Below are 22,735 nucleotides of genomic sequence, written 5' to 3' on the forward strand. Positions count from 1 at the left end.
CCCAGATATGAAAATCCAAATACATATTTGAATTACATACATTTAAAAAAAATGCAAATTACAAACAGGTAAATTCATTACACAAACGTGTAACTCATTTACTTAAAATGCAAAAAATCCAAATGTGTCTCAATTACATGGAATTCAATTGCACCAAAACTTGAGACACCCATTCACAAAGTTGACTTTGACAAAAAGTAGTGTGAATACGTGTGTGCGCGCGCGCAAACAGCTTAATGGACGCAAGCGGATTTCTTAATGGAAAAATCCAGCGTGGTGCGGCACGACATAATGCTGTTAGGACGTGGATTACAAACCAAAGTCCAAATCGGACCCAAAATAAACATGAAAGATTATTGTCATGATGAATTTTTTTCCACGTCACACTGCCGCAGCCCGTGGAGTCGGCCCGCCACGAAGCACCTGAGTGCTCCATTTGCTTTTTGGTGAGCGGTCGAAATCAGCGGCTCAGCTAAATGAGGATGATGACGATGCTCCCAAGTCTTTTGAACGCACACTAATGCGGACTAATAAAGAAATAAAATAGATAAAAGGGCAGTTTTGGCGTTAAGCGGTCGCCGGACGTTGCTGCCAGAGTGCAAATTCAACACGGAATTATCCCGTCAGATTGTTTGATTTGGGATCAAGTCGACCTTAATGCATTTGTGACTTGGCTTTAGGTGTGCGTGTGTCCAGTTCCAGTCATGGTTCTGCTGAGAACAACAACAATACCAATAAAACACTAAGGGCAATATTTCAAATGTCTTTAGTGTTATGTTTTACTTCTATATATTTTTGAATAACATATTTTTTGTATTATTTTAATTATAATAATTTCTTGTATGAATATTTTGTCAGTATTATAAATCTAGATTTATTTTTAGGATTTTAATGTTATGCTTTATTGTTTTATGTACTAAATTACTATTGCTGTTATTTGTATAGCCTATTTTTTATTTCTTTAAAATACAACTGAGATGAAAATATGGAATTCTGACCTTTTGTCTCATACTCATCTTTTGATCTGAAAAACCCAAATGTCTTCAGTATATTATAGCATCACTATTTTCCGTTTTTTTTTTTTTTTTTTTTATTTAATAAAAAGTCAACTTTTACTTGTCAAAGTAGTACAAATTTGGAAAGTTTCTTTCTTCATGTGACAACATGGCTGTTTAGATTTTCTGTACTTTGCAACAAGCTGAATGTAGACTGTGTGGTAAGGCTTTATTTTGGGAAAACTACACAGGAAGTGATGTTATTTTGAAGAAGTCCATGTGGAATTTTTTTTGTTTTACACAAGATGTCTTCAAGCGCTAACAAAGATATTTCCCATGTTTAGGTTTCATTCGTGATCGTGTAAGTAAATAATATACTGTACATGTATTTCACTTTTGTCCAAAAAAAAGCAACTACAAAGAAAACATTTTAGCAAGTTTGGGTCCGCCATTTCCTTGTCACGTCAAAACCAAAAGCTAAGCAGAGCTGCGGTGTTGTTGGACGTGCCGATTATCAAAATGATCATCAAATTTTATTGCCATGCCACAGCCACGTCCCTAATGGGAGTTCTTCAGTCTACGATCTTCGGAATTTAATGCGAAAGAGCTGCTTCAAACCAAAATGTCCGACTTCCTTTTCCCCAATTCAGGCATGGCTTCTCCAGACTTTTTCCTGCATCTTTTTACGATAGACATATTTTCCCAGTTTCTTGTCGATGGGTAAAACTGATGTTGGGGGTCAAATTTTTCCAATGGGCCGTTCAAAGAGATCGTTGCAACTCTTGACCACTGACATTTCATGAAGCCCCCTGGCAAACGTTTTAGTTCGTGGGAAAATGCCAAAAGAAAGTAAGCCGTCGTTGGGTGCGTTGAAAGCGCTCTTACCTACCGCGTGTCAAGGGGCTGCACACTTCACATGGAGGTCTCGTCCCGTGCGAGCGGCTGATAAGCGTCGGCCCATTAGCGGGGGTGCTCCTCCTTCAGACCCATTAGGTCCTGCGAGGACTTCAAACAGCAATTTGTTGTGCAAATAGGACGTTCAATTTGCGGCTGCCAAGTGAGAGTGCGGGAGAAAGAGGGAGCGAGAGAAAGACGCTTCCCTCTCGCTCTAATTGAATTTTCAAAGGGACATTTTCCTCCATTTGTGTCGGCCGGGTCGGGTGATGAATGGCGAAGAGCACAAAGAGGCCACGCGTGCTTATCAGTCTTCACCGTGGTCGTGAAGTTGGAGCTGGAGAAATGGCCAATGGGCAAGGACCACCGCTGCATGGCGAGCCCTCGAAACCAAACTTTGATGCCGGATATCTGGTTACGATCAGGGTGCGTTCGGGCAAATTTACTAGTGGGAATCAAAATAGAAGCCCTGGAAATCAGGCCAAAACGAATGCTTGAAACAGACTAGTCAACTGGTCAACTTCACCACAGTGCAACAACGATTACAGGTTATAGTTGATTCATTGCCAATCACGTGTTTTGGCATCAATAACAGACTCCTCGCTGAAATCAAAAGGTCGGCACGGCAAACTGGCAACGGTGCCTCAAGTGTGTGGAAATATTTGACTAAAAATGAGACTAGTAGCATGGTCACTTGCAAATTTGCAAAGGCTGAACTGTTCTTGTTTGTTGAAGATCTTTCACCTTTAACCCAAAAAGGCTTTTTCAGTTCTAAATTTCCAGTGTGGAGTCGCCTATAGACGCATCACATCTCATCATACCTCTGCAATTTTGAAGGTAAGTTGGCTAACATTGGCTGCTAGCTTGACATCATGCTGACTTGGTGTGGCGCTCACTGCTGTGGATGAGTGTGCGTGTGTTGATCCTTCTTACATCACTCCTGCGCTTGTCGAAGGTAGACTACAAAAACAGCCACTGGTTCATAAATAAAGCCATTTCAAAATACAGTAAACTGGCCATATAATTTTTTTTTATTAATTAAATACACCACAGAGGAGCAAATATCTCGGAAAATATCACAAATAAATTCATCTCTTTTGTCGGGCATTTAAATGTCGGGAGACTACACCACTGAATGACTGACTAGGAGCATTTGTTCAGTTTTTTTCAGGTGTGAAAGGGAGGAAGGTGCTGGGACGACGACATTAACATGCATACTGTACATACAAATACACAAAGTATGTTTGCGTGGCCATCGTTTGACACAACAGATAAGAAAAGAAAAAATTTTTTTTTAAAAATTCACAATTCGGCCACATCGTGAAAATGATATCATGTCGCTTCAATAGAAAACATGACACCGTCGAAATTTAGGAAAAAAGTCAGAATCTCTTCCTGGAGAGTCTCTCTGTTTAGGCGTCCCGCCTCGTTAAGTGCAAGTATCCCGTCCAGGTTTGGGGAGAGTTTGGAAAAAAAGGTCCACAAAATGTCTGTGGTGAGGATGAGTGAGGGGCTAAAATGAAGGCACACGTCCCTGCTTTCTTGCGTGGCATCCGTTTAACACACCTGAATAAGGGAGAAGAGAGGCGTCAGTCACGTTTTGGTCTAAGCCACGCTGCTATTTTTTACACACAGTTAGCATTAGCCAGCTAGCACAATAGAAGTCAACCTCGAATTATATGTACACTGTTAGCATTAGTCAGCTTGTGCTATCACAGGGCATATTTTGTTAACACTGCTTGCCAGCTAGCACGGCCGCAGTGCTTTTACATACACCGTTTGCGCTAGCTTATTCAACTAGCAAGATCACAATGGCCGCTTCATTTTACTTACACAAATGGGGGGCGGGCGGGGTACTGGAGTCAAACACATTGTGGTCTCTGTGTTTATTTAATAAGTGTGTGCATGTGTGCTATAATTAAAGCAGCGTGGCCAATATCCACCATCGCAGTGCACTTTAGCATCAATAATGCAGCACATTTCACTCCAATGGACGTGAAGCGCATCAATAAGCAACAAGGCCCCGCTGTTTAGCACGACTTAAACAGACATCCACAATTAAGCTTCGTAGCACTTTCAATCCGCGGGCCCCTGAAAAGGCCGGCGCGCTGGCGAGGATTTAAAGGCGCACCGCCACCGCCGCCGCCTCCGCTCCGAAGCACTCAAGGTGAAACCGCAATGTAATTTTTCTTCCTGGCCGACGTGATTACATCTGCTGCGGGCGTAATGAGGAACCGGTGCGTCCTTCGCGTATGATTAGTCTTCTGTTTTGCTTTCAAATGGCAGAGTACGGATCACATCACGCCGCCCCCAGGCTACGCATCTTAGCCTAGGTGGGCAGAGAAAACGGATGAAGACGCTCATTAACACGTCATTCCCGCCACGGGACAGAAGTTCAAGATATGACCTTGTGAGGGTAAATTACGCACGTCATGGCGACTCCTCGAAATGATTGTCACACTTCAACACTGGAATTTGCCCAAAATGGCTGGCTGTTCAATTTCCGGCATGGGTCCTTGAGACTTTTTCATGCGTTCCTTTTGGCTAGCTAGACATATGCTAGGCAAACATCCATACATCCATCCCGCTTACTCACGTCCACCATATTTCATGTTAATCAGAGAAACAGGTGGGGCTGATTTTGACTTTCCAACTTACTAGGTGATCCGACAGACTGTGAAATGGCTGTTTTCAAGCAAAATGGCCAACTTCTCTTCCAATTTCGGGCACAGGTCCTTGAGACTTTTTTGTGGGTCCAAATTTCATGGTAATCAGCGAAAACCTGGTCCCAGGGGCTGATTTTTTTTTTTTTTCCCCCAAACTTTCCAGGGGGCACCACTTGAGTGTGAAATGCTGGTTTCAACCAAAATGGCCGACTCCCTTTTCAATTTCGGACATGGATCCTTGAGACCTTTTCGTGCCTCATGTGGTGACTGACATACCAACCAAATTGCAATAGTTTCCCGGTCAAAAACTATTCGTCAACAGGGGGGGACAGGCGGGGGTGGCTCACTAGACACCCCGCACCTGGCAGACGCACGACAACTTTGAGGACACAGAATACTGATACAGAAGGCATCGATAAAGGCTACAACGCTAACATTTTTGGGTGCGTTTTTGGCAATGGCATTAACATTCATTTCAATGAGGAAAATTGATATGAGACAGGAGTGATTTGCGTTACGAGCATGGTCACGGAACCAATTAAGGCACTGTTGGAGGACTCGAGGGGCTGGGCGATACGGGCGGGCGCGAGGGTCTCACCTTCTGGTCCGGCAGTAGCGGGTTGGTCTGCAGCGAGCTCAAGTGTCCGTTGATGAGCGCCGTGGGTCGGTCGTGCTCGCAGAACAGGCTGCCGTTGACGTAGTGGAAGCGGTCGCCCGGCACCAGGCGGTTCCGGCAGGTGGAGCAAATGAAACACTGGAGAGACGGGGGTGGGGGGGAGGGGGAAAGAGAAGTGGGGGTCTTGACGCCTTGGAGCAAAAAAAAAAAAAAAAACAGCTACCTCCAACTAACGACCTTCAATTGGGGAGCCGCTAATGAGGCTCATGAGGGGTTTCCGACTAAACGGGTCACCTTCACGCACCGGTTTTGACTTCCACAGCTACACAAACTCTGTAGACTATTAATAGATGACATCATTGGCACAGAAATGCCCAAACTTTTGTTAATAGACCTTGTAAAGGCTCGAAGTAAAAGTAAGCGGCCAGGAATCCACACAATATAACAGCCCCGCTAGATCCCGTGAGTTCTCTGTTAATTAGAGCATGATTTTTGTATTGAAATACGTTTAATAATGGTCGGAAACTATGGTCAAATACTGTAGGTTTCAATGGGATTACAGCATGTGGGAGGGTATTTTAAGGCTTAAACTACAAAAGATTTTTTATATTGCAATAAACTACCGGTAACTACAAAAAACAAACCCCCCCACCCCAAAAAAAAGCTTTTTTTTTTTTTTTTTTTTATAAATGTCCATCTTTGGCGGAAACTGGGTCAAGGGTAGAAAATAAATGTTAAAATGCATGTAAAATAACCAATTATAATAAAACAATTTTAGAATCTTTTATCTTTACAGTATACATTTTTTTGTATTTCATTTACAATAAAGCAAGTTACCAAATTTTGGTACATGGTTACATTATGTAACATTACAAATTTCAACACAGACTGACTGGCCAAAAATAAGAATTTAATACCTCGTAAAATGAAATTAAATAACTTTTAATGCTATTCATTTACTATGGTATTAAATAATAATAAATATAGTTTTAAAGCATAGTCCATTGGAAAAGAAAACCTCAAAAACACGACACAGTAAAAGCAGCAATCAACATCCCTTTTCTAAGTAAGTGACAGTCAAAAACCGCCAAGCGGTCTGGTTCGGTTGAGTATGGTACAGTGCACTTTTGTTTTTATTATGTTACCAATTGCAAAGAGTCCTATAGCATCCTATCCAAACAGTCCCGCATTTCAGTAATGCTGAGCGCACTCGTGCACTTTGGCACACTTGCGGAAGGGTGCAGTTAGATGCACTGCTATCTGCTGATTGGCCAAGAGAGAATTGTCACTTTGATATCGTTTTTTTTTTTTAATACCGTTTGGTGGAAACGTGGCTTGGTGCATCTGCGGCTGAGCTAACTTTTTGCCGTCATGACGCAAACGTGACGGATGTATATTGAGAGTTTACCTTGAGATGGTAGACGTTGCCCTGCGCCCTCATCACCAGCTCGCTGGCGGGGATGGACTGACCGCACGCACTGCAAGCACCGCTGTTGCCGAATAATCTGACGGGAAAGAAGAAGGGGACGTCAATGTGAGTTATGAACAGGAACGTGCGCAGCCCGTCGAGGCAGATATGCCAGGTTGCGGACATGGAGAATGTCAAGGTGCTTTATAAATCCTATGACATTATTTATATTAAAAAAAAAAAAAAAACGTAGCTGTTCCTGCTAGCTGATATTGTGTCGGAACAGAAGCACCCGCAGCCCGTCTAATCAGAGGGGTCGGTTTGTGGGCGTGATTAGGATTGTGACTGGAAGGTGGTTTGTGTATGTAGGTATACGGCCATTCTCCTCCCGAGACATGGCAACGTTCTTACTGCCAGCTAATAACAGGAGAGTCCACAACCCTATGAGCTAACAATGCATCAAAACGCCCTGAGACCATCTAGGCAGCAATGTCTGGTTGCGGCCATCAGGGGTGTCAACGGTATGCAAGAACTACACCATTCTCCTTTCAAGATATTAGTGAAATTCATTACGAAACGGCAATTCAAAAATCTTGACGTTGCTGTGATGTAATAACAGGAGCCTCCTCGGCCCATCCGGGCGGCGGCGTCTGGTCGGTGCCATCGGGACTGTGGAGGGCAATCGCTAAATGACCATCACACATTAACACTAAATCTGAACATTCCTAGGCGCTAATAATTCATTGAAACAGAAGCACTGGCAGGCATTAGTGCCGTTGAGGGCCCCCACTCAATACCACAAGAAAGCTGCCATTTCTCATCACCACGGCATCGTAACGCTGCAACCTGACGTTCGTGCGCGCTAAAAATGCATCTAAACAGGAGCGTCCCAAACCCATCCCGGCAGACGCAACCGCTAGGACTCGCTAGAGCGCTCTGTCACTGGCATGTTTCCATTAGAAAGCTGCCATTTCTCATCATCTTGATTAGGGAACAAACAAAAAAAAAAAAAAAAAAAAATCAGACAGCTAATAATGTGTTGGAAAAGACGCATCCGCAACCCATCAAGGCAGAGACGTTGGGTTGCAGCCATTAGGACTAGCAATGGCACGCCGTAAATCATCACGACACTGTTACACAAAAGCGGGTTGTTCCTACGAGCTAATAATGCCTCGAAACATGAGCATCCGCAGCCCGTTCAGGCGGTAGTGGCCATTAGGAATGTCAAAAGATGCTACGTTGCTGCCTTGCTTTAACTGGAAAGATGACATTTGTCATTATCATAACATGGAAAGGAACACTCAAAAATAAGGGCTTACTGCCAGCTAACGTGTTGGAAAAGGAGCATCTGCAGCCCGTCTAGGCGGTGGCGGCCATGTCTGGTTGCAATGATCAGTATTGTCAAGGGCGAGTCATAAACCGTCACAAAACTAATAATCCGTCGGAACAGAAGTGTCTGCGGCCCGTCCAGGCGGTAGCGGCCATTAGACACGCTCTGTCACTACTGCGCTGCCATTTGTCATCATCACGACACTAACACAAAATTGCGTTGTTCCTACGAGCTAATAACGTGTCGCAGCAGGAACGTCCTCAGCCCGTCCAGGCGGCTGCAGCCATTGGGAACGTCTGGAGCGCTCTTTCACCGCCGTGTTTCCATTAGAAAGCCGTGGCGAGTGGGCTTGATATATTGTGCACGGGTTAACCTTTTCAATCACGGTGTCAACACTTTAGATTTGCTTCTACTCATCTCTTTCGTCAACCCCCTCCAAACCTCCCTCCATACTCGACCCCCCCCCCCCCCCCCCCCGCTTGATAATGAAATGCTTGCTACGGCTTCCTTTCTATCTTCCTTCTGAGTCCACAATTTAGATTACTTCATCTCAGTGAGCAGCAAACTGAATGAAATTTCGATTTGAGCAGAAAGTAATTTACTGGGATCTGGAGCCATTTGTCATCATATCTCAACGGGTGTTTGCTCTATCACACCACTTTTCCTAAGCAATCAAATAAGAGCGCGGCATCTGACATGCTTCGACGGGAAGGGCGGCAAAAAAGAAAAAGGGGTGAGGCAGGAGAAAGGGGGGGACAGACGGGATCAGATTAAGTTGTTTGGCGTAAACATGACGGAAGAGAAGAGTCCCCCCCCCCACCCCCCAACTTCTAATTCGGACATATTCAGAGACTTTTTTTACGTGACAGTAATGAGCTAATACGAGGTTCACCAACCCGAGCGAACAGCAAGGAAGAAAAGGGGTGGCGGCTGGTTGGTGGGGGCGGGCTGCTTTCAAGAAGACAACAGCAAATTTAGTCTCGGAGTGATTTGGAAAGGCTCCATCAAAACTCAATTCCACAAACTAATTAACTGGAGGCTGATGGTGACAATGGTGCCAGCTCGGCGCTTTCAACTGGGACAAACGTGACGCAAACGTGACGGGCCTGGCGGCCCACCACCCAAACCTGACAGCAACAACTCAAGTCCCTTTGTGCCCCCCCGCCCCCCTTCTCCCTTAAATGTTGGTTTAACTCCTGAAGTCTAAATGTTCCATATTTAAACCATATTTGGAGGACAATTCTTTCGCAGAAATAAACTTGCTGCATATTGATACTTGTGTTTTCTAACCCTTGTGAGAAATCACTAACATGATCACTGTCTTCACATAAATGAATATCAATTATTAATCAGATATTCTTAATAGTCATTTGAAAATTGTGATTTCAGAAGGGGATGTTTTTGCCTTCAATGCAAATGCTTTTCTCCACACTTTTCATATTACACTCAGATTACTTTGATGTTAGGCTGGCACTGACATAATATACTCCATTCATATCAGACGTATGATTAAGGCCTGATTTGGATTCCAGACACTCGTGATTTTTTTTTTTTTTTTTAACACTGCTGCGACATACTGAACTGGGCTCAAAAATTGGGAATGTTGTGGCTTGGAGCATGTAGTGTAAATCCGGCCTGAATGAGAAGTGGGCATTACGACATTCAGTGTAAATCCAGCCTAAGAGTCTTGTGTGCACAATTAAGCGGTCATCCATATTTGAAGTCGGGCTCTAATGGCCTCGAGTGCCACTGAACTCCAGCGCCCGGGTGGCACGCCAACGCCGGGACGACGTAATTAACGTCGAGGGACCCTTTAATTGCGGCGACACATCTGTTTGGGCTTCTTATCCCCCCTAGACCAACCATCCCCCACCCCCACCTCTCTTACTAAAACATGATCTTGACTGATGTGAGGATTAAATTAAAGAAGAAGAAAACACGGCGAGCAGCCTGTCAACAGTGCGGCTGTCAGGTAAACGCCAGGCTCGTTCAGTTTTGCCTTTGAGCGGGGTAAAATTACACACACACACACACACACACACACACACACAGTCCATTAAAAAGGCTTCTGTGCATCAGCGGCCAAAGCACCTTAAAAGCATGAGGCCATATTGAAACTGAAGCGCGGCTTTGCATAATGGCAGGAGGTGCATTAGAGTGGGGGGGTGGGGGGGGGAGAGGTTAGCGGGGCGGGGGTGCGTGCGTGTTGTGCACGTGTTTCGGGAGGAGGGCGGCTGCGGCGGACGGCCAAATTACACGCGCTTGATTCCGAGTAACAGATCGGGCCCCCGCCGAGCGAGTGCAAGGCCCTCGGAATTAATTCCGTTATGACAAATCAAGATAAACGCTCCCGCTAAATTGCGCGGCCATTTAATTAATTCCCTGAGATCCCGCGCGCGCCCGGGCTCTAATAGTTCACGTCGTGCCGCCGCTGTCACGGCGCTCGAGCAGGCTTCAGAGTGATATTAAATAACCAACTATTAGATTTACCTCACACGTTCCATTGGAAAAGTGCCATTTAATTACCTCGGCTTATTCAATTAAAAGGGGGGTGGGAGGCGGTGTTCTCTCCTGAATCCAGGAGCAAATTAATTCCCTCAGAGACAGAAGGCGTCACCATCCCCAAACATTTGCTTGTGGTGGCTGTTGACAGGATTCGAGGCGGATTTTGAACACATTTGAAATCAGGCACTTTAATGCAAACGCATTGAAGTGAGCACATACGCCAGCGTTAACGTTAGCGTCGCGCAAGACTAGTTTGTCTCAGTAACTACCGATCCTTTGATTCGGAAATATCATTACATCGGTACTGAAATATTGATACTTTGATAGTGAAAAAGCAATCCCTTCGGCACAGAAAAACTAGCCCCTCAATTAAAATATTCATCTGCCGATACCGAAATAGAAACGCCTTGATCCTGAAAAACAGATTGAAATAGTGATCATTCGATACTGAAATATCAATAGCGTAATTTAATAACGAAAACAAATCTGCGCTGAAATATTGATCCTGCGATACTAAAATATTGACGCTGGAATAATTTGAGAGAAATGATACTTCAACACTGAAAAATTGATTTTGAAATCATTATGCTTTCATACTGAAATGACACCTCCATACTTAAATAAAAAGTGAAAACTAAAACATTGATCCTTCGATATTAAAATTTTTTTTTTTCCGAAACTGAACTGGATCTAGCTAAAGGTGCCAAATTCAACGCCCGGTGATGCGGCCCGCCACATCATTTTCCATGTCCACATAAGCCAACATTCAGCATCAAATTCCACGATTCTTGTTAAAATCGGTACCAACATTTCAAATTGCCATATGTAATAAACACTAACGCTGACATATTCCAAGCATTATTTTCTTACCAAAAGCACTTTTTTACAGTAACTTGGAACAATAGTTGAACAAACTACTGTCCTTGACTTATGATTTCAAAACTAGCTATCAATTTGTTGTGTACATGTAAGACTATGAGAGGTGATTAAGCATTTATATGGTTTTAGTCATAACGGCCCTTTAAGGGACAAAAAGGAGTTTGACACCCCTGTGATACAGGTATACAGTTCCTTCCATACCAACCGATACTGAAATTATGATACTTCAATGTCGCTCCTTTGATACGGAAATATCGATTCTTTGATACTGAAAATTTGATAACTTTGACAGAGAAACTTCGATCCTTCGCTACTGAAATTATACTCAAATAGCTGCCAAGAGCCTTCCCAATGCTGGAATTGATTTACCAGCTAACTACTGAACAAACTATTCTACTCCACAGTCTCCACTTCACTGCAGCGGTCCTCAAGTCTCCTTTTGGATGAAACGGCCGCTGCGTTCAGTGTGGTGCGGTTCACGCGGTTTGAAGTGGGGAAACCCAGGCGAGGAATGGGGGAGAGAAAAAAATAAATAAATAAAAAATCTATAAAAAAAAAAAAAAAAATCAACAACATTACTGTCCCTTTAAGATGAGGTAGAGAGGAAGGTTAGGGGGAAAAAAAAAAAGCATCAAATGGCCTTGGCAATAATCCGTCCTCACTATCTGCCTTTCTCTGCTGCTCCCTCTCAAAAGCCAATTTGCTTAATTAAATGTTTTGTTTGCCCGCGCGCCTCTCATTCATTTCGGACACGTCAGCGCACGAGCGGATACAAGCCAGGGAGCAGATCTCATTAGATAAAACCCATCAGGACTAAAAGGAAATGGAGGGGGGTGCGGCTATAATTAAAGCTTTTAATTGTGTAGACTCACTGTCGGATGCCTGCTTTATCTCCGCAGAGATCCCACGCTTCCATCACATGCATTTAGCTTTGTTTGAGCTGGCTACAAGTGGAAAGGTGAATCTAAACCCTCCTCCTGCTTATTTTAATGGCGTTACCGTCCCATTACGAATCAAGTGTCCCATTGACTTCCTCTTCATGCGTTCAAGTCGCCTGTGCCGCGACACCATACCTGTCATACTTTACGTGCAGAGCCCCAGACATAACATGGGGAGGGGGGGGTGGGCGGTTCAATTCAATTGTGGACACACATTACTAACTTGAAAGATTCAAAATTTTACATTGTAGCCACTAAATGGGTCTAACGTTCACAGGAAGTACAGTAAACCCTCCTCAATCACGGGGGTTACGTTCTAGACCCCCGATACCATGACACGGATAGTTGACCAGCCTGACATAAACCTTCAAAGAAAAGAAAGGCAAGCAATGGCGGGTTAAAGAATCACTTCAGTTGTCCGGTAAAGACGCGAAGCAATCACTTTAATTGATTGAAAATGCACGTTTGCGAAGAGGTGGAGCGATCACGTCAGTCTACTGAAATGCTAATTGTCGCAAACGTAATGCAAGATCATCTCGAACACTCCGATGGGAACGCCAACTAATGCATCAAGACACACTTTAATCGGGCTGAGGGACTGTTTACAGTGCTGCTGTTTTGGTTAGCGACAGAGTTGGAGTGGGCTCAGCGTTCAACTCTTTAATATCATTATTGATGTAGACAAACAAATTTAAACTAGGCAGAAGGTAAGACCCCGAAGACAAATTCGGTGCGCTGCTGCAAACCAAAAAGTATTCAAATAAAACAAACATTATCACTTGTAATATGTCTTGTCTCCATGGAAGCAGATGAGTATCATGACAAAACACTTTGTCGTTGCCCTCACTTTCAAATATCATATCACTGTGATTTATTGGACTCTTATTTTAGCTTGGAGGAAATAAAGTAAACTTTCAGGAGCTATGGCCTAACACGTCACCACTAAGACAACACAAATGTTTTTATATCAAGTTGTGACGGTCTTTACGTTTTTTTGCATGTTTAAAACATTACGAGTAAAAGACGTTTTCATTGATCGTGTTGAACAAGCGAGCATATGCGTTTCATTCAAGAGAGACGATATTTTGCTTTCAAATTCATTTTTAACCAAGACCGACTTTTTGGTGACCGACCACTTAAGGCGGCATGTAGCGCGGAGGGTGCCGCTGCTTTGGTTAGCAACAAAACACAAGCACAGACGCACAAAACACTGCAGAGCGGCCACACGTCAGAGTTGATCGGATTGCTAAACTTTGCCAAAGATGCTTAGAGCTTGCTATAATTCATCTGAGAGACTGTTTACATGCTGCAGTAGCGGCTGCTGTTTTAGTTAGCAACACACACACACACGTGCACACACACACACCACACACACAACCCTGCAGAGCGACCACATATCAAGTCTACTAGGAAGCTAATTGCCACCAAGTGTGCTTTACATTCACTTAAATTCAGCCGATTGGATGTTTACATGCTGCCGCAGGAACTGCTGTTTTGGTGAGCAATGGAAACAAGCAACAACGCGCGCAACGTTTCGGTATGCCGCGTCGTAGCATGAAAGCACGTAAAAGGCGTCTCCTTCTGCTACGGCTCAATTTTGCGGGAGCGCCGGCTCGTTTGTACCTGATGTAGTCGTTCCGGCAGAGGATCATGCCGCTCTTGGTGTAGCACGACGTGCCGATCTCGCCCAACTGCGCCTGGCAGCACGAGCACTTGAGGCAGCGGCTGTGCCAGTAGCCGTCCATGGCGTACAGGAGGAAGCGGTCGGCGATTTTGCCGCCGCAGCCGGCGCAACGCTTCCACGGCAGTGAGCCGCCGGACATCGACGGCGGCGGCTGCTGCTGCTGGCCGTTTCCTCCGGGGTTCACCATCGTCCCTAAAAAAAAAAAAAATAGACGCGATTCCACGTTAGCAATGCCAGCTGCCATTCATTCTTTTGTAGAAAAACTTCACACAGAACACACATGAACATTAGTGATAGACAGATTAATGGCTGGGCCGATATTTGGCATTTTGGCTCATATCGGCATCGCCCACCGCCCCCCCTCAATCTGATGACCGATAATTTAAGGCTGGTTTTTTTTGGCTCTGATGCTGCCGAAGCGAGCCTCTCTGTATGTGACTTCTCTCTCCAGCATTGTACCGCCCACCTGATTGGTTCGCCTTGTACAGCCACTGCACGGGTAACAGTCAATCAGCATGAAGTAAAAGTCGTGCAATGCATGAGCAACGCTCTCAGTCTCGCACACATGGGACAGAGAAAAGAAAGTTTTACCAAATGGAGACATGATACATTTCAAAGGGAAGTTAAGGCAGCAGACTACATAAATTGGAATAAAGCCTCGTCCTCTGCAACACACAACTACTTGTAACATTACTATGAGCCCATTAAGGTTATATAAAATAAACACACGCAGTCCCTGCAGGTGTGCCGGTTAGTGTTAATCGCCTGAATTTGCTTAGAGTAAATGTAGTTTCAATCATGAGCTACCTTGTGTATTAAATGCACTACAAATAAAGCCGCCAGTGCCTTGCCTTGAGCTAACCCCCGCTAGTAGACAACGGGGGAAGAGGTTAACTCGCAGGCCCACACACAGCTAGCTGCTAATTTGCCACGTCAACCACAGTGGTTAACCACTTGAAACATGATAGGGGAATAGTCAGTGGTAAAAGTAAGAATGTGTGCGTGTGTGTGAGAGAGAGAGAAAAAAATTCTGTTTTATTGCAGGGAAGCACAACCGTTGAGGGGACTGCTAGAGAATTGTGCGCGTGCTTGACAGCAAAGCATTCATGGCTAAAACTGTGTGGAAATAATGGCTGAACTATTTCTGCTGCTACAGGCAGCTGCATATGAACACGCGGGAATGACAGAGACAGCTACAATAGGCAGTCGTGTTGATGAGCCGTTCGGCTCGCACTGGTGATCGGCTGCTAGCCAGTAGCCGCGTTGAGGATGAGCTACATCTGAAACTCATCGACAGGTGGAAAGGGGACCTACTCTTGTGGTGCACGCAACAACTCAAAACGCTCTATTTACTTTATGAAACTCTAGGGAACTACTCATTTCAATTTGGGAGCTCCCTGCACTTTTTATTAGAATTTTAAAACAAATATTCATACTTTCCAAGATGATAATAAATCATAAAAAAGTAACATGTTGCAAATTTGAAAAGCTGTTTCGTAAATGTACTTAAAGGCATTTAAATTAAGTCAAGTGTTTTCAAATTTGGATGCCAATATTTTCCTTTTTACCGCAAAACGAATTTCGGCCCCCTTGATTACCAATAATCGGTATCGGCCCTAAAAAAACCCCAAAAACATCGGTCTATCACTAATGGACATGCACAACACTGTGGAGCGATCTTTTGTCGACTGGAACGCTTAACTGTCACTAAAGACAGCCTCTACGCATATTGGCGAGAAACGAGGAACCTATTAAGTCACATAAAGCAGCTCAGCAGAACATAAACATGAACCTACACAACATTGTGGAGCAACCACACGTCGGGAGTCCACAAAAATAAAGAAGAATATTTACAATATTTTTGAAAGATGAATCATAACGTCAAGAAGTGAGGCAAACTGGGAGGAACATTGAAGTGGATTAGCTCTTACATAAAAAAAAAACTTATACAACATTGTGGAGTAACCACAGGTCGGTGTCTACAAGAAAAAGGGAGACCAGAATATTTTGGAGACTTGAAAGAAAAGCCAAGAAGCGAGGCAATTTGGGTAGAACTAATAACTTATGTAATTAAAACATTAACATGGACGTATACCACATTATGGAGCATCCACATATCGAAAGTCTCCTGGAAAAAAAAAAAAAAAAGGATGAATGTTTAAAATATTTGGGAAAAATTAAGCAAAACGTCAAGAATCAAGGTAAACTGGGCTAATCGGGTAAGTCACAGAGCTCCCTGGAACACAAACAATGTACACAACATTGTGGAGAAATCACATTTTAAGAGTCTAATGGAAAAAGGAACTATATGGGAGAAATAAAGTGAAATGGCAATAGGATAACTGGGGGATAACTTAGCTCCTTGGAATATAAACATTGACACACAACATTGCGGAGTGACCACGTGTCTAGAGTCTACTAAAAAAAGAGAATATTAAAAAGATTTGGGGGAAATGAAGCAGAATGTCAGAAGGTTAGGATAACAGGGCCAAACTAGTAAGTGGCATTGCCCTCTGGAACATAAACATGGACGTACACAACATTGTGGAGCCATCATGTCAGAATCTACTGAAAAATATGAACTATTTTTGGGAATTGAAGCGAAACAAGAACTGAGGCAGACTGGTTGGGAGAAATAAGTTGTGTAGGTCCCCTGAAAATAAACCTGGAAACACAACATTGTGTCGCAATGCTAATCTTCACCAAGGATGCCATCTCCGCAAAGCACAGGATCATCCTTAACACTCGACACTTTAGTTCGCCAGAGGCTGTTTTGGTGCCTCGACAGGTGCTGCCGTTTCATGCACAACATTGCGGAGTGCCCGCGTCCGAGTCAACCGGAGCGCTAACTGCAGTACAAAATACTTTGCATTCACTTTAATTCATTTTACACTTTATAAGCCTGCTGTTCCGGTTAGCAATGAGCCACAACAATGGATATGCACAACATTGTGGAGTGACTACACAGAGCCTACAGGAACGCTAATTGTCACAACAGACTATTGGCAGGGTACCGATCAACAACGTGCCAAAAGAGTCTCCAAACTTTCATTAATTTGAGAGATGATAGGAGCTGCTGTTTTAGACAGTTGGACGCCATAACATTGTGGAGTGGCCGTATATTCAAATTTAGGAGAACTAACTGTGGTTAACATCGTGAGAGATCATCTTTAATAGTGTGCAAGGGACATGCGGGAAGTCTCTACACAGGCAGTAGGGACTGCTGTTTTGGTTAGCTCCGCATTTCACGCTGTAAAGTACAACAACGCCCGTTTCCTGATGGGAAATCCCGTCTTGGGGGAGGCTTTTAATTATCGTTTTAGGGACCGATCTGTATCGTTCCTAAAAGGGATGTGCTGGGTTTCACCATCCTTCACAGTTACTATGCGAAATAAGACTTTTTTTTTTGTCATTGTTGCATTTCTTACCAGCTGGTGAAAAGTGAGGCGTCTATTTAAGGGAGGCGTTTAATCGTCATCTGTGGTCTTCTTCATCGTCTTGTTTGTCACGGAGATGATGTCGCGGGCGAAAGTCGCCATCCTTCCCTGGTACTTTTTTTTTTTTTTTTTTTTCAATTGTTGCTTTCTTTCCTGCCAGTAAAAAGTTAGACATCTTTTTGAGGGAGGCGTGTATTTATCGTTTCGACGACCGATCTGCCCTTCTTCGCTGTATCGCTCCTCAACGCAATGAGCAAAGATTCGCCATTATTTGCCATTTCTTTTAGAATTTACACTTTTTTTTGCTGCCGTTTTGTTTTTGTTACCTGCTAGGAAAAAAGTGAAGCGTCTATTTGAGGGAAGCGTTAATTATTGATCTCTGCCCTTCTTGGCCGTCTCGTTCCTCACCTGGATGTGTCGGGATTCGCGATCCTTCGCCGTTACTTTTCCAAATACGACTTTTTGTTGTTTCGCTCGTTTCCCGCTAAGGAAAAGTTAGCCGTCTATTTGACGGAGGAGTCTTATTCTGCGTTCCGGGGACCGATCTGCCCTCCTTCGCGATTCTCCATCCATCGCCGTCACTTTTGGATACAAGACTTTGTTCTGTTATTTTGTTTGTTACCTGCTGAGGAAAGCGAGGCATCTATTCGTGGGAGGCGTTTATCGGTCATTTCTGCCCTTCTTCGGGGTCTCGTTCCTCACCGGGATTTGACATCCTTTGCAGTGACTCTTCGTAATTAGACTGCCAAGCGTTCTTGCGTCAAGCAGCCTTTAAATGTCATTTAAAAGTGTAATCCGCCTCCGATTTGGCGAGGAAGCCAAATCTTTTGCTCAAGGCAGGTAGGCTAATTGGGTTTGGGGAAGAGGAGAGCGTGAGGAGGAGGAGGAGGAGGGGGAGGAGGAGGAGGGGGAGGGGGCGGTGGTGTGGGGTGGGTGGGTGCATTCACTGAAGCCATTAGCGATGGCTCTTTGGGACAAAGCAGGCAGCCTACCTTGAGAGCTGATTACATCTGAGGAAGAGGAGGAGGATGAAGGAGGCGACCTGAAAGTGACTCCCCGGGTAAACAACACGCAGCCATCGTCAAGTTTCACGCAGAGAGGGGAAGGAGACGAGAGAGGGAGGACGGTGGAGTGCAGCTTTTAACTTCGCTCTGGTAATTACACGGCCGGGCAATTTGAAGAGCGCGGCAGATAACGTGGGCTAAAAGTCAAATTAATCAGGGTAAGTGCGCCGTCTTGTTAGATGGTGGACGAAAAACGTCATGCTAGCAAAAGTCAGCTAGCGTACTTTCTACCAAAAATAAAAAAATAAATAAAAAAAGTGACGTTCGCCCCCTCGCCCCCCCCCCCCAAAATCCCCGAAAGAAAAAAAAGCCTTTAACTACATTTAAACATTTACTCAGTCAACAAGAACAAAAGGAAACTCACCTAGTTTAAAGTGTTGTGAAGTGAACGAGCGCGAGATACAGTCCAAAAAGTGCTCGTTGACGTGTTTATTAAAAAAAAAAAAAAAAAAAAAAAAAAAAAAAAAAAAAAGTAAAGGAGTTTTTGAGTTCAAGTATTTCCACCGTTCTACTGCCTCGATGCTCGGTTGTGTCGGGAACACGCGGAGTCCATGACGGAAGGAAGCTCGGGAGTCTGCCGCCTCGCCGTTATGGTCCTCACACCGAGCGGAGCGCGCCTTTGACGGCTTGCGAAGTGCGGATGACACCGCTGATTTTTCTCTCCGGTCCGGAAGCTGCTTGGGACACAACTCGCCTCGCGTTGTTCGTCTCCGACAAGGAAGCGAGCGCCTGGAAAAATGCCTTCTGACTGCGTGACGTCAGTGACACGGCCAATCGGAGCCGAGATAGTGAAGAGGGGCGGTGTGGATCGGCGACAGCCAGCCAATCAGAGCGAGGGAGAGTGAGCGAGCGGAGCTCATTATTGGAGCACAAAAACATTGCAATTACTCTCTCTCTATTGTTAATACTGTCAATGCATTTTTGATTGATATCAATATTGAAATTATATTCTCCATGGGATCGCATTGTCCCTACTTACCTTCTCCATGGAAACGCACAGAATGCGTTTATTACGTGACATTCCAGAAGTGTGGCGTACCAAATCCTGGCACGCGTCAACGTGTACATATATTATCTGCGTCGAGTGGCGCCATCGTCTGGCACACAGGGTAATTGCAGCGAGGCGCTCGTCTGTCATTTGCGACCTCATTAAAGACCTCTGGGGGTTGGGTGGAAGGCTAGACCCCATTGGCTGGGATCATTGCCGTCGTTGGTTTTAGGATAGAAGAAGGTGAAGACCGGTTCGTGGGGTCTTTTAGAAAAAAAACACGTTTCTTAACAAAAGAATTTTAACATAAAGACACTGTTACAAAATTACTAATGACGCCAAAGTAGCACTGCGTTTGAGCTTATTTTGTTGGGACATACTGCATAATATCCCAGAAGCAAAACTCCACTGCCACCCTCACCTTCACGTTCCACTTTCACAAGGCCACAGTATTCAAGTGAGGGCCAGAGTCCAATTTATTAAGACTTGTCATGACACTTTATTTACAACACTTCTTGACAAAACTTCAAAAATAGATTTTTTAAACTAGAAAAAAAAAAGTTTTCGGCATTTTTGTTCAAACTGTCAGTTTGACCTTACATGCCAGTATATGAGGAAGAGATCTTAAAAAAGACTGACGGAACCACCGCACCTGAGGGAAAAACAACCAATCAGAGACAGAAGGCGTGACTGACAAGGTGTCCATTATTCTCGTGCACTCGTGGGCACACTCCCATTCCACACACCCTCGCGGCCTTGCGCTGTCACCACTTACTTTGGGTTTGAGCAGCTTTGCCGAAACTACGGTGGAATATCCACCTCCGGTTAGCAACAAAAAGAAGCAATAGGAGGGATTCAGAGACAACACAAGGGTGACATTAAAAGCTGCCTTTTAGGGATAGAGGGGCCACAGGCAGCTGAGAGAGTTCAGAACCTACACGCCCCTAGCAACATGTCTGCTCGACAGGTACGTTTATCACCTCTTTTTGATTTGTAATTGTCTGTACATTGCAAGAAATACAACTTCAAACCGATTTAATTTCGTGTTATAGTAACACCCCATTTTGGATGAGTCCTGCTAACAGCGTTAGCCATGGCTAACGTCTGCTTGTTTACAGTGCAAGTCTCGTGGACGTCAGTGAGGGCCGTGGCTTTGGTCACAGACTCAAGAGAGGATTAGTGAAGTGAAGCTACATTAAAATCTCCCCCTTAAGGTGGGCTGACACCAAGTTCAACCAGCTCTAAGCAACTTGTTTTTTCTGCTTTTCTATATTGCTCATTTAGCAGATGCAAACATAAATGCAATACAATCGCGTGCACCCAGCAGCTGTTCAATGTGGATGCGCCGCTAATGTCAGACGCTGGATTTTTTTATATATCCGGAACAGTCCGTGTTACGGCCGTAACGAGTCAACGTTCAGTGACTTCCGTGACAAAATACGGACGTTCCGTAACATTTGGCGGCTCCGCTTATTCTTTCTGGAATATTTTGATCCAATGATTAAAAGAGGAAAAGACGAAACATCTCCACCCGCTCTTTTAACATTTAAACAAAGACGTGCCAATTGGGGACCTAAAAGCAGGAGCTGGTCCTAGATCTCTGGCTGCATATGGGAGCAGAATCAGAAGCACAAGCAGCACAAAGAGATGAAGAACACCTTCGGACTGAAGATTGGTTCAGTTGTTGGTTTCAAAGAAAACAAAGACAGGTGTGGTTCTTAAGGAAGAAGACTGGTTCGAAAGTTGTTTTTAGGGAAGATGATGACTGATCAGCTGTTGGTACTCTGCAAGAGGAAAACTGGTTCAGGCGTTGGTTTTAGCAAAGAAAACTTTCGGGTGTTTGTTTTGAGGAAGAAGACTAATTCCGGTCGGGAAGCAGACTAGTTCAGGCATTGGTAGAACAGAAGAAGAAAACTGGTTCAAGCGTTAGTTTTTTTCCCCAGGAAGTAGAAGACTGGAAAAAGGAAAAAAATGATCCAGGTGTTAGTTTTATGGAAGAAGACGACTGATTTATCTGTTGATTCTAGCCTGGTTTAGGCACAGTTTTTTTTTCGGGAAGAAGACAATTGGTTCAGGTGTTGGTTTTCGGGAAGAATAAGACGACTATGGGGAAGTCTGAGTGGGGAGGCATTCCCAGCCTCAGAAAATTGATCATCGCTTTTCTCTGCTGAGATCTTTGAGTCCTTTGGCACTTTTTTTTTTTTTCCCTGAGCAGCTGCACTATGAAACAGACTATGGCGGAGCCGGCCTCAGATGTTTGGATGCTCCCCACAGGGCTGATCTCACCCCGGTGAAAAGGAAACCGCGGCGCTTCGTAATGAAGACGCTTGTCCTGCCGGGGGGGGGGGAGCGAGGAAGAAAAAGAGCACAAGAATTCATGGTGATGGTTAGCTTCACGCTGGAGTTGTGTTCTGTTACAGCTTCAATGAGGGCTGACCGAACAACAATTTCAACTTCCCCCTCTCTCGTTCATTTTAAATGCTAACATCAACAAAGTGAGATTTAAGGGTATTGCACTGATGAGTGCTTAACAGTCTGTTTCCTTCAAGACATCCAGACAACTTGAAGAATCCAAGATATCGTTTTGCGTGCTTACTATGACTCTCCTGTCTGCATACTAACGGCAGGGCTTCAGCTTAGCATCAAATGCAGGTGCCAAGCGATGGAGATGATCAAAACATGCATCCAACCTAAACTAGTCTCCGTCTTCTCTGAAGTCAACATCAAAACCAGTTGTCTTTTTCCCTACAATCAATATCTGAACCAGTCTTCCTCCCAAAAACCAATGCTTAAACCAGGCTAGAAACCACACCTACACCAGTCTTCTTCTTCCCTTAGACCCGCTGCGCATCGAGCGACGTGGCCGAACGCGAGTGAGGTGGAGCATCGCGAAAAAACAAAACAAAACAAAAAAACAGTTTGCGACTCACACCTCCACAGCAAGCGATTGAGCACTGAGCATCTACAGACGCGCTGCAACGGAAGTCTCGCTTATGCGTAGTACCTGGAAATGTATATTATTAAACGTATACGTTCGTGCATTTTTGTTTGGCAGTTACATCTGCGACATTGTGATGCTGTTAACCGGTGATAACATTTTTAAAGCTCACCTAGTGGCCTACAGCCACAAACAAAAAACTAGTTATTGAACACGCGACAGTTCAGTCAGTCAGTTCGGCCGCGTCGGAGGGCCTTAAACCAACAGAAGACTAGTTTAGGAGTGAAGACTGGAGTAGATGTAGGTTTTAGGGAAAATCATTTACTCAAGCATTGATTTAAGGAAATAAGATTGGTTTAGTTTCTGGTTATAGACTGGTTATTAGTTTATAAG

At 44.3% G+C, this 22,735-nt stretch overlaps 1 protein-coding gene across 4 annotated transcripts; it reads right to left on the bottom strand.

Moving 5' to 3' along the window:
- Positions 1 to 2,902: 2,902 nt before the first annotated feature.
- Positions 2,903 to 18,873, bottom strand: lmo4b (LIM domain only 4b). Of its 4 annotated transcripts, none has more exons than XM_061779255.1 (5): positions 18,781 to 18,873; positions 13,855 to 14,107; positions 6,580 to 6,676; positions 5,154 to 5,309; positions 2,903 to 3,455 (listed from the first exon to the last, which is right to left on the bottom strand). In XM_061779255.1, exons 2-5 carry the CDS (start codon positions 14,100 to 14,102, stop codon positions 3,447 to 3,449), a joined length of 510 nt encoding a protein of 169 aa, XP_061635239.1. In that variant the 5' UTR covers positions 14,103 to 14,107; positions 18,781 to 18,873; the 3' UTR covers positions 2,903 to 3,446. The 4 variants fall into 4 exon arrangements, with proteins under 4 accessions (XP_061635239.1, XP_061635240.1, XP_061635237.1 ...); XM_061779256.1 differs by lacking the exon at positions 18,781 to 18,873 and adding an exon at positions 18,345 to 18,553; XM_061779253.1 differs by lacking the exon at positions 18,781 to 18,873 and adding an exon at positions 17,975 to 18,158.
- Between the last annotated feature and the right edge of the window lie 3,862 nt (positions 18,874 to 22,735).

Source organism: Phyllopteryx taeniolatus, chromosome 7 (assembly GCF_024500385.1).
Source record: "Phyllopteryx taeniolatus isolate TA_2022b chromosome 7, UOR_Ptae_1.2, whole genome shotgun sequence".
Classification (NCBI taxonomy): domain Eukaryota; kingdom Metazoa; phylum Chordata; class Actinopteri; order Syngnathiformes; family Syngnathidae; genus Phyllopteryx; species Phyllopteryx taeniolatus.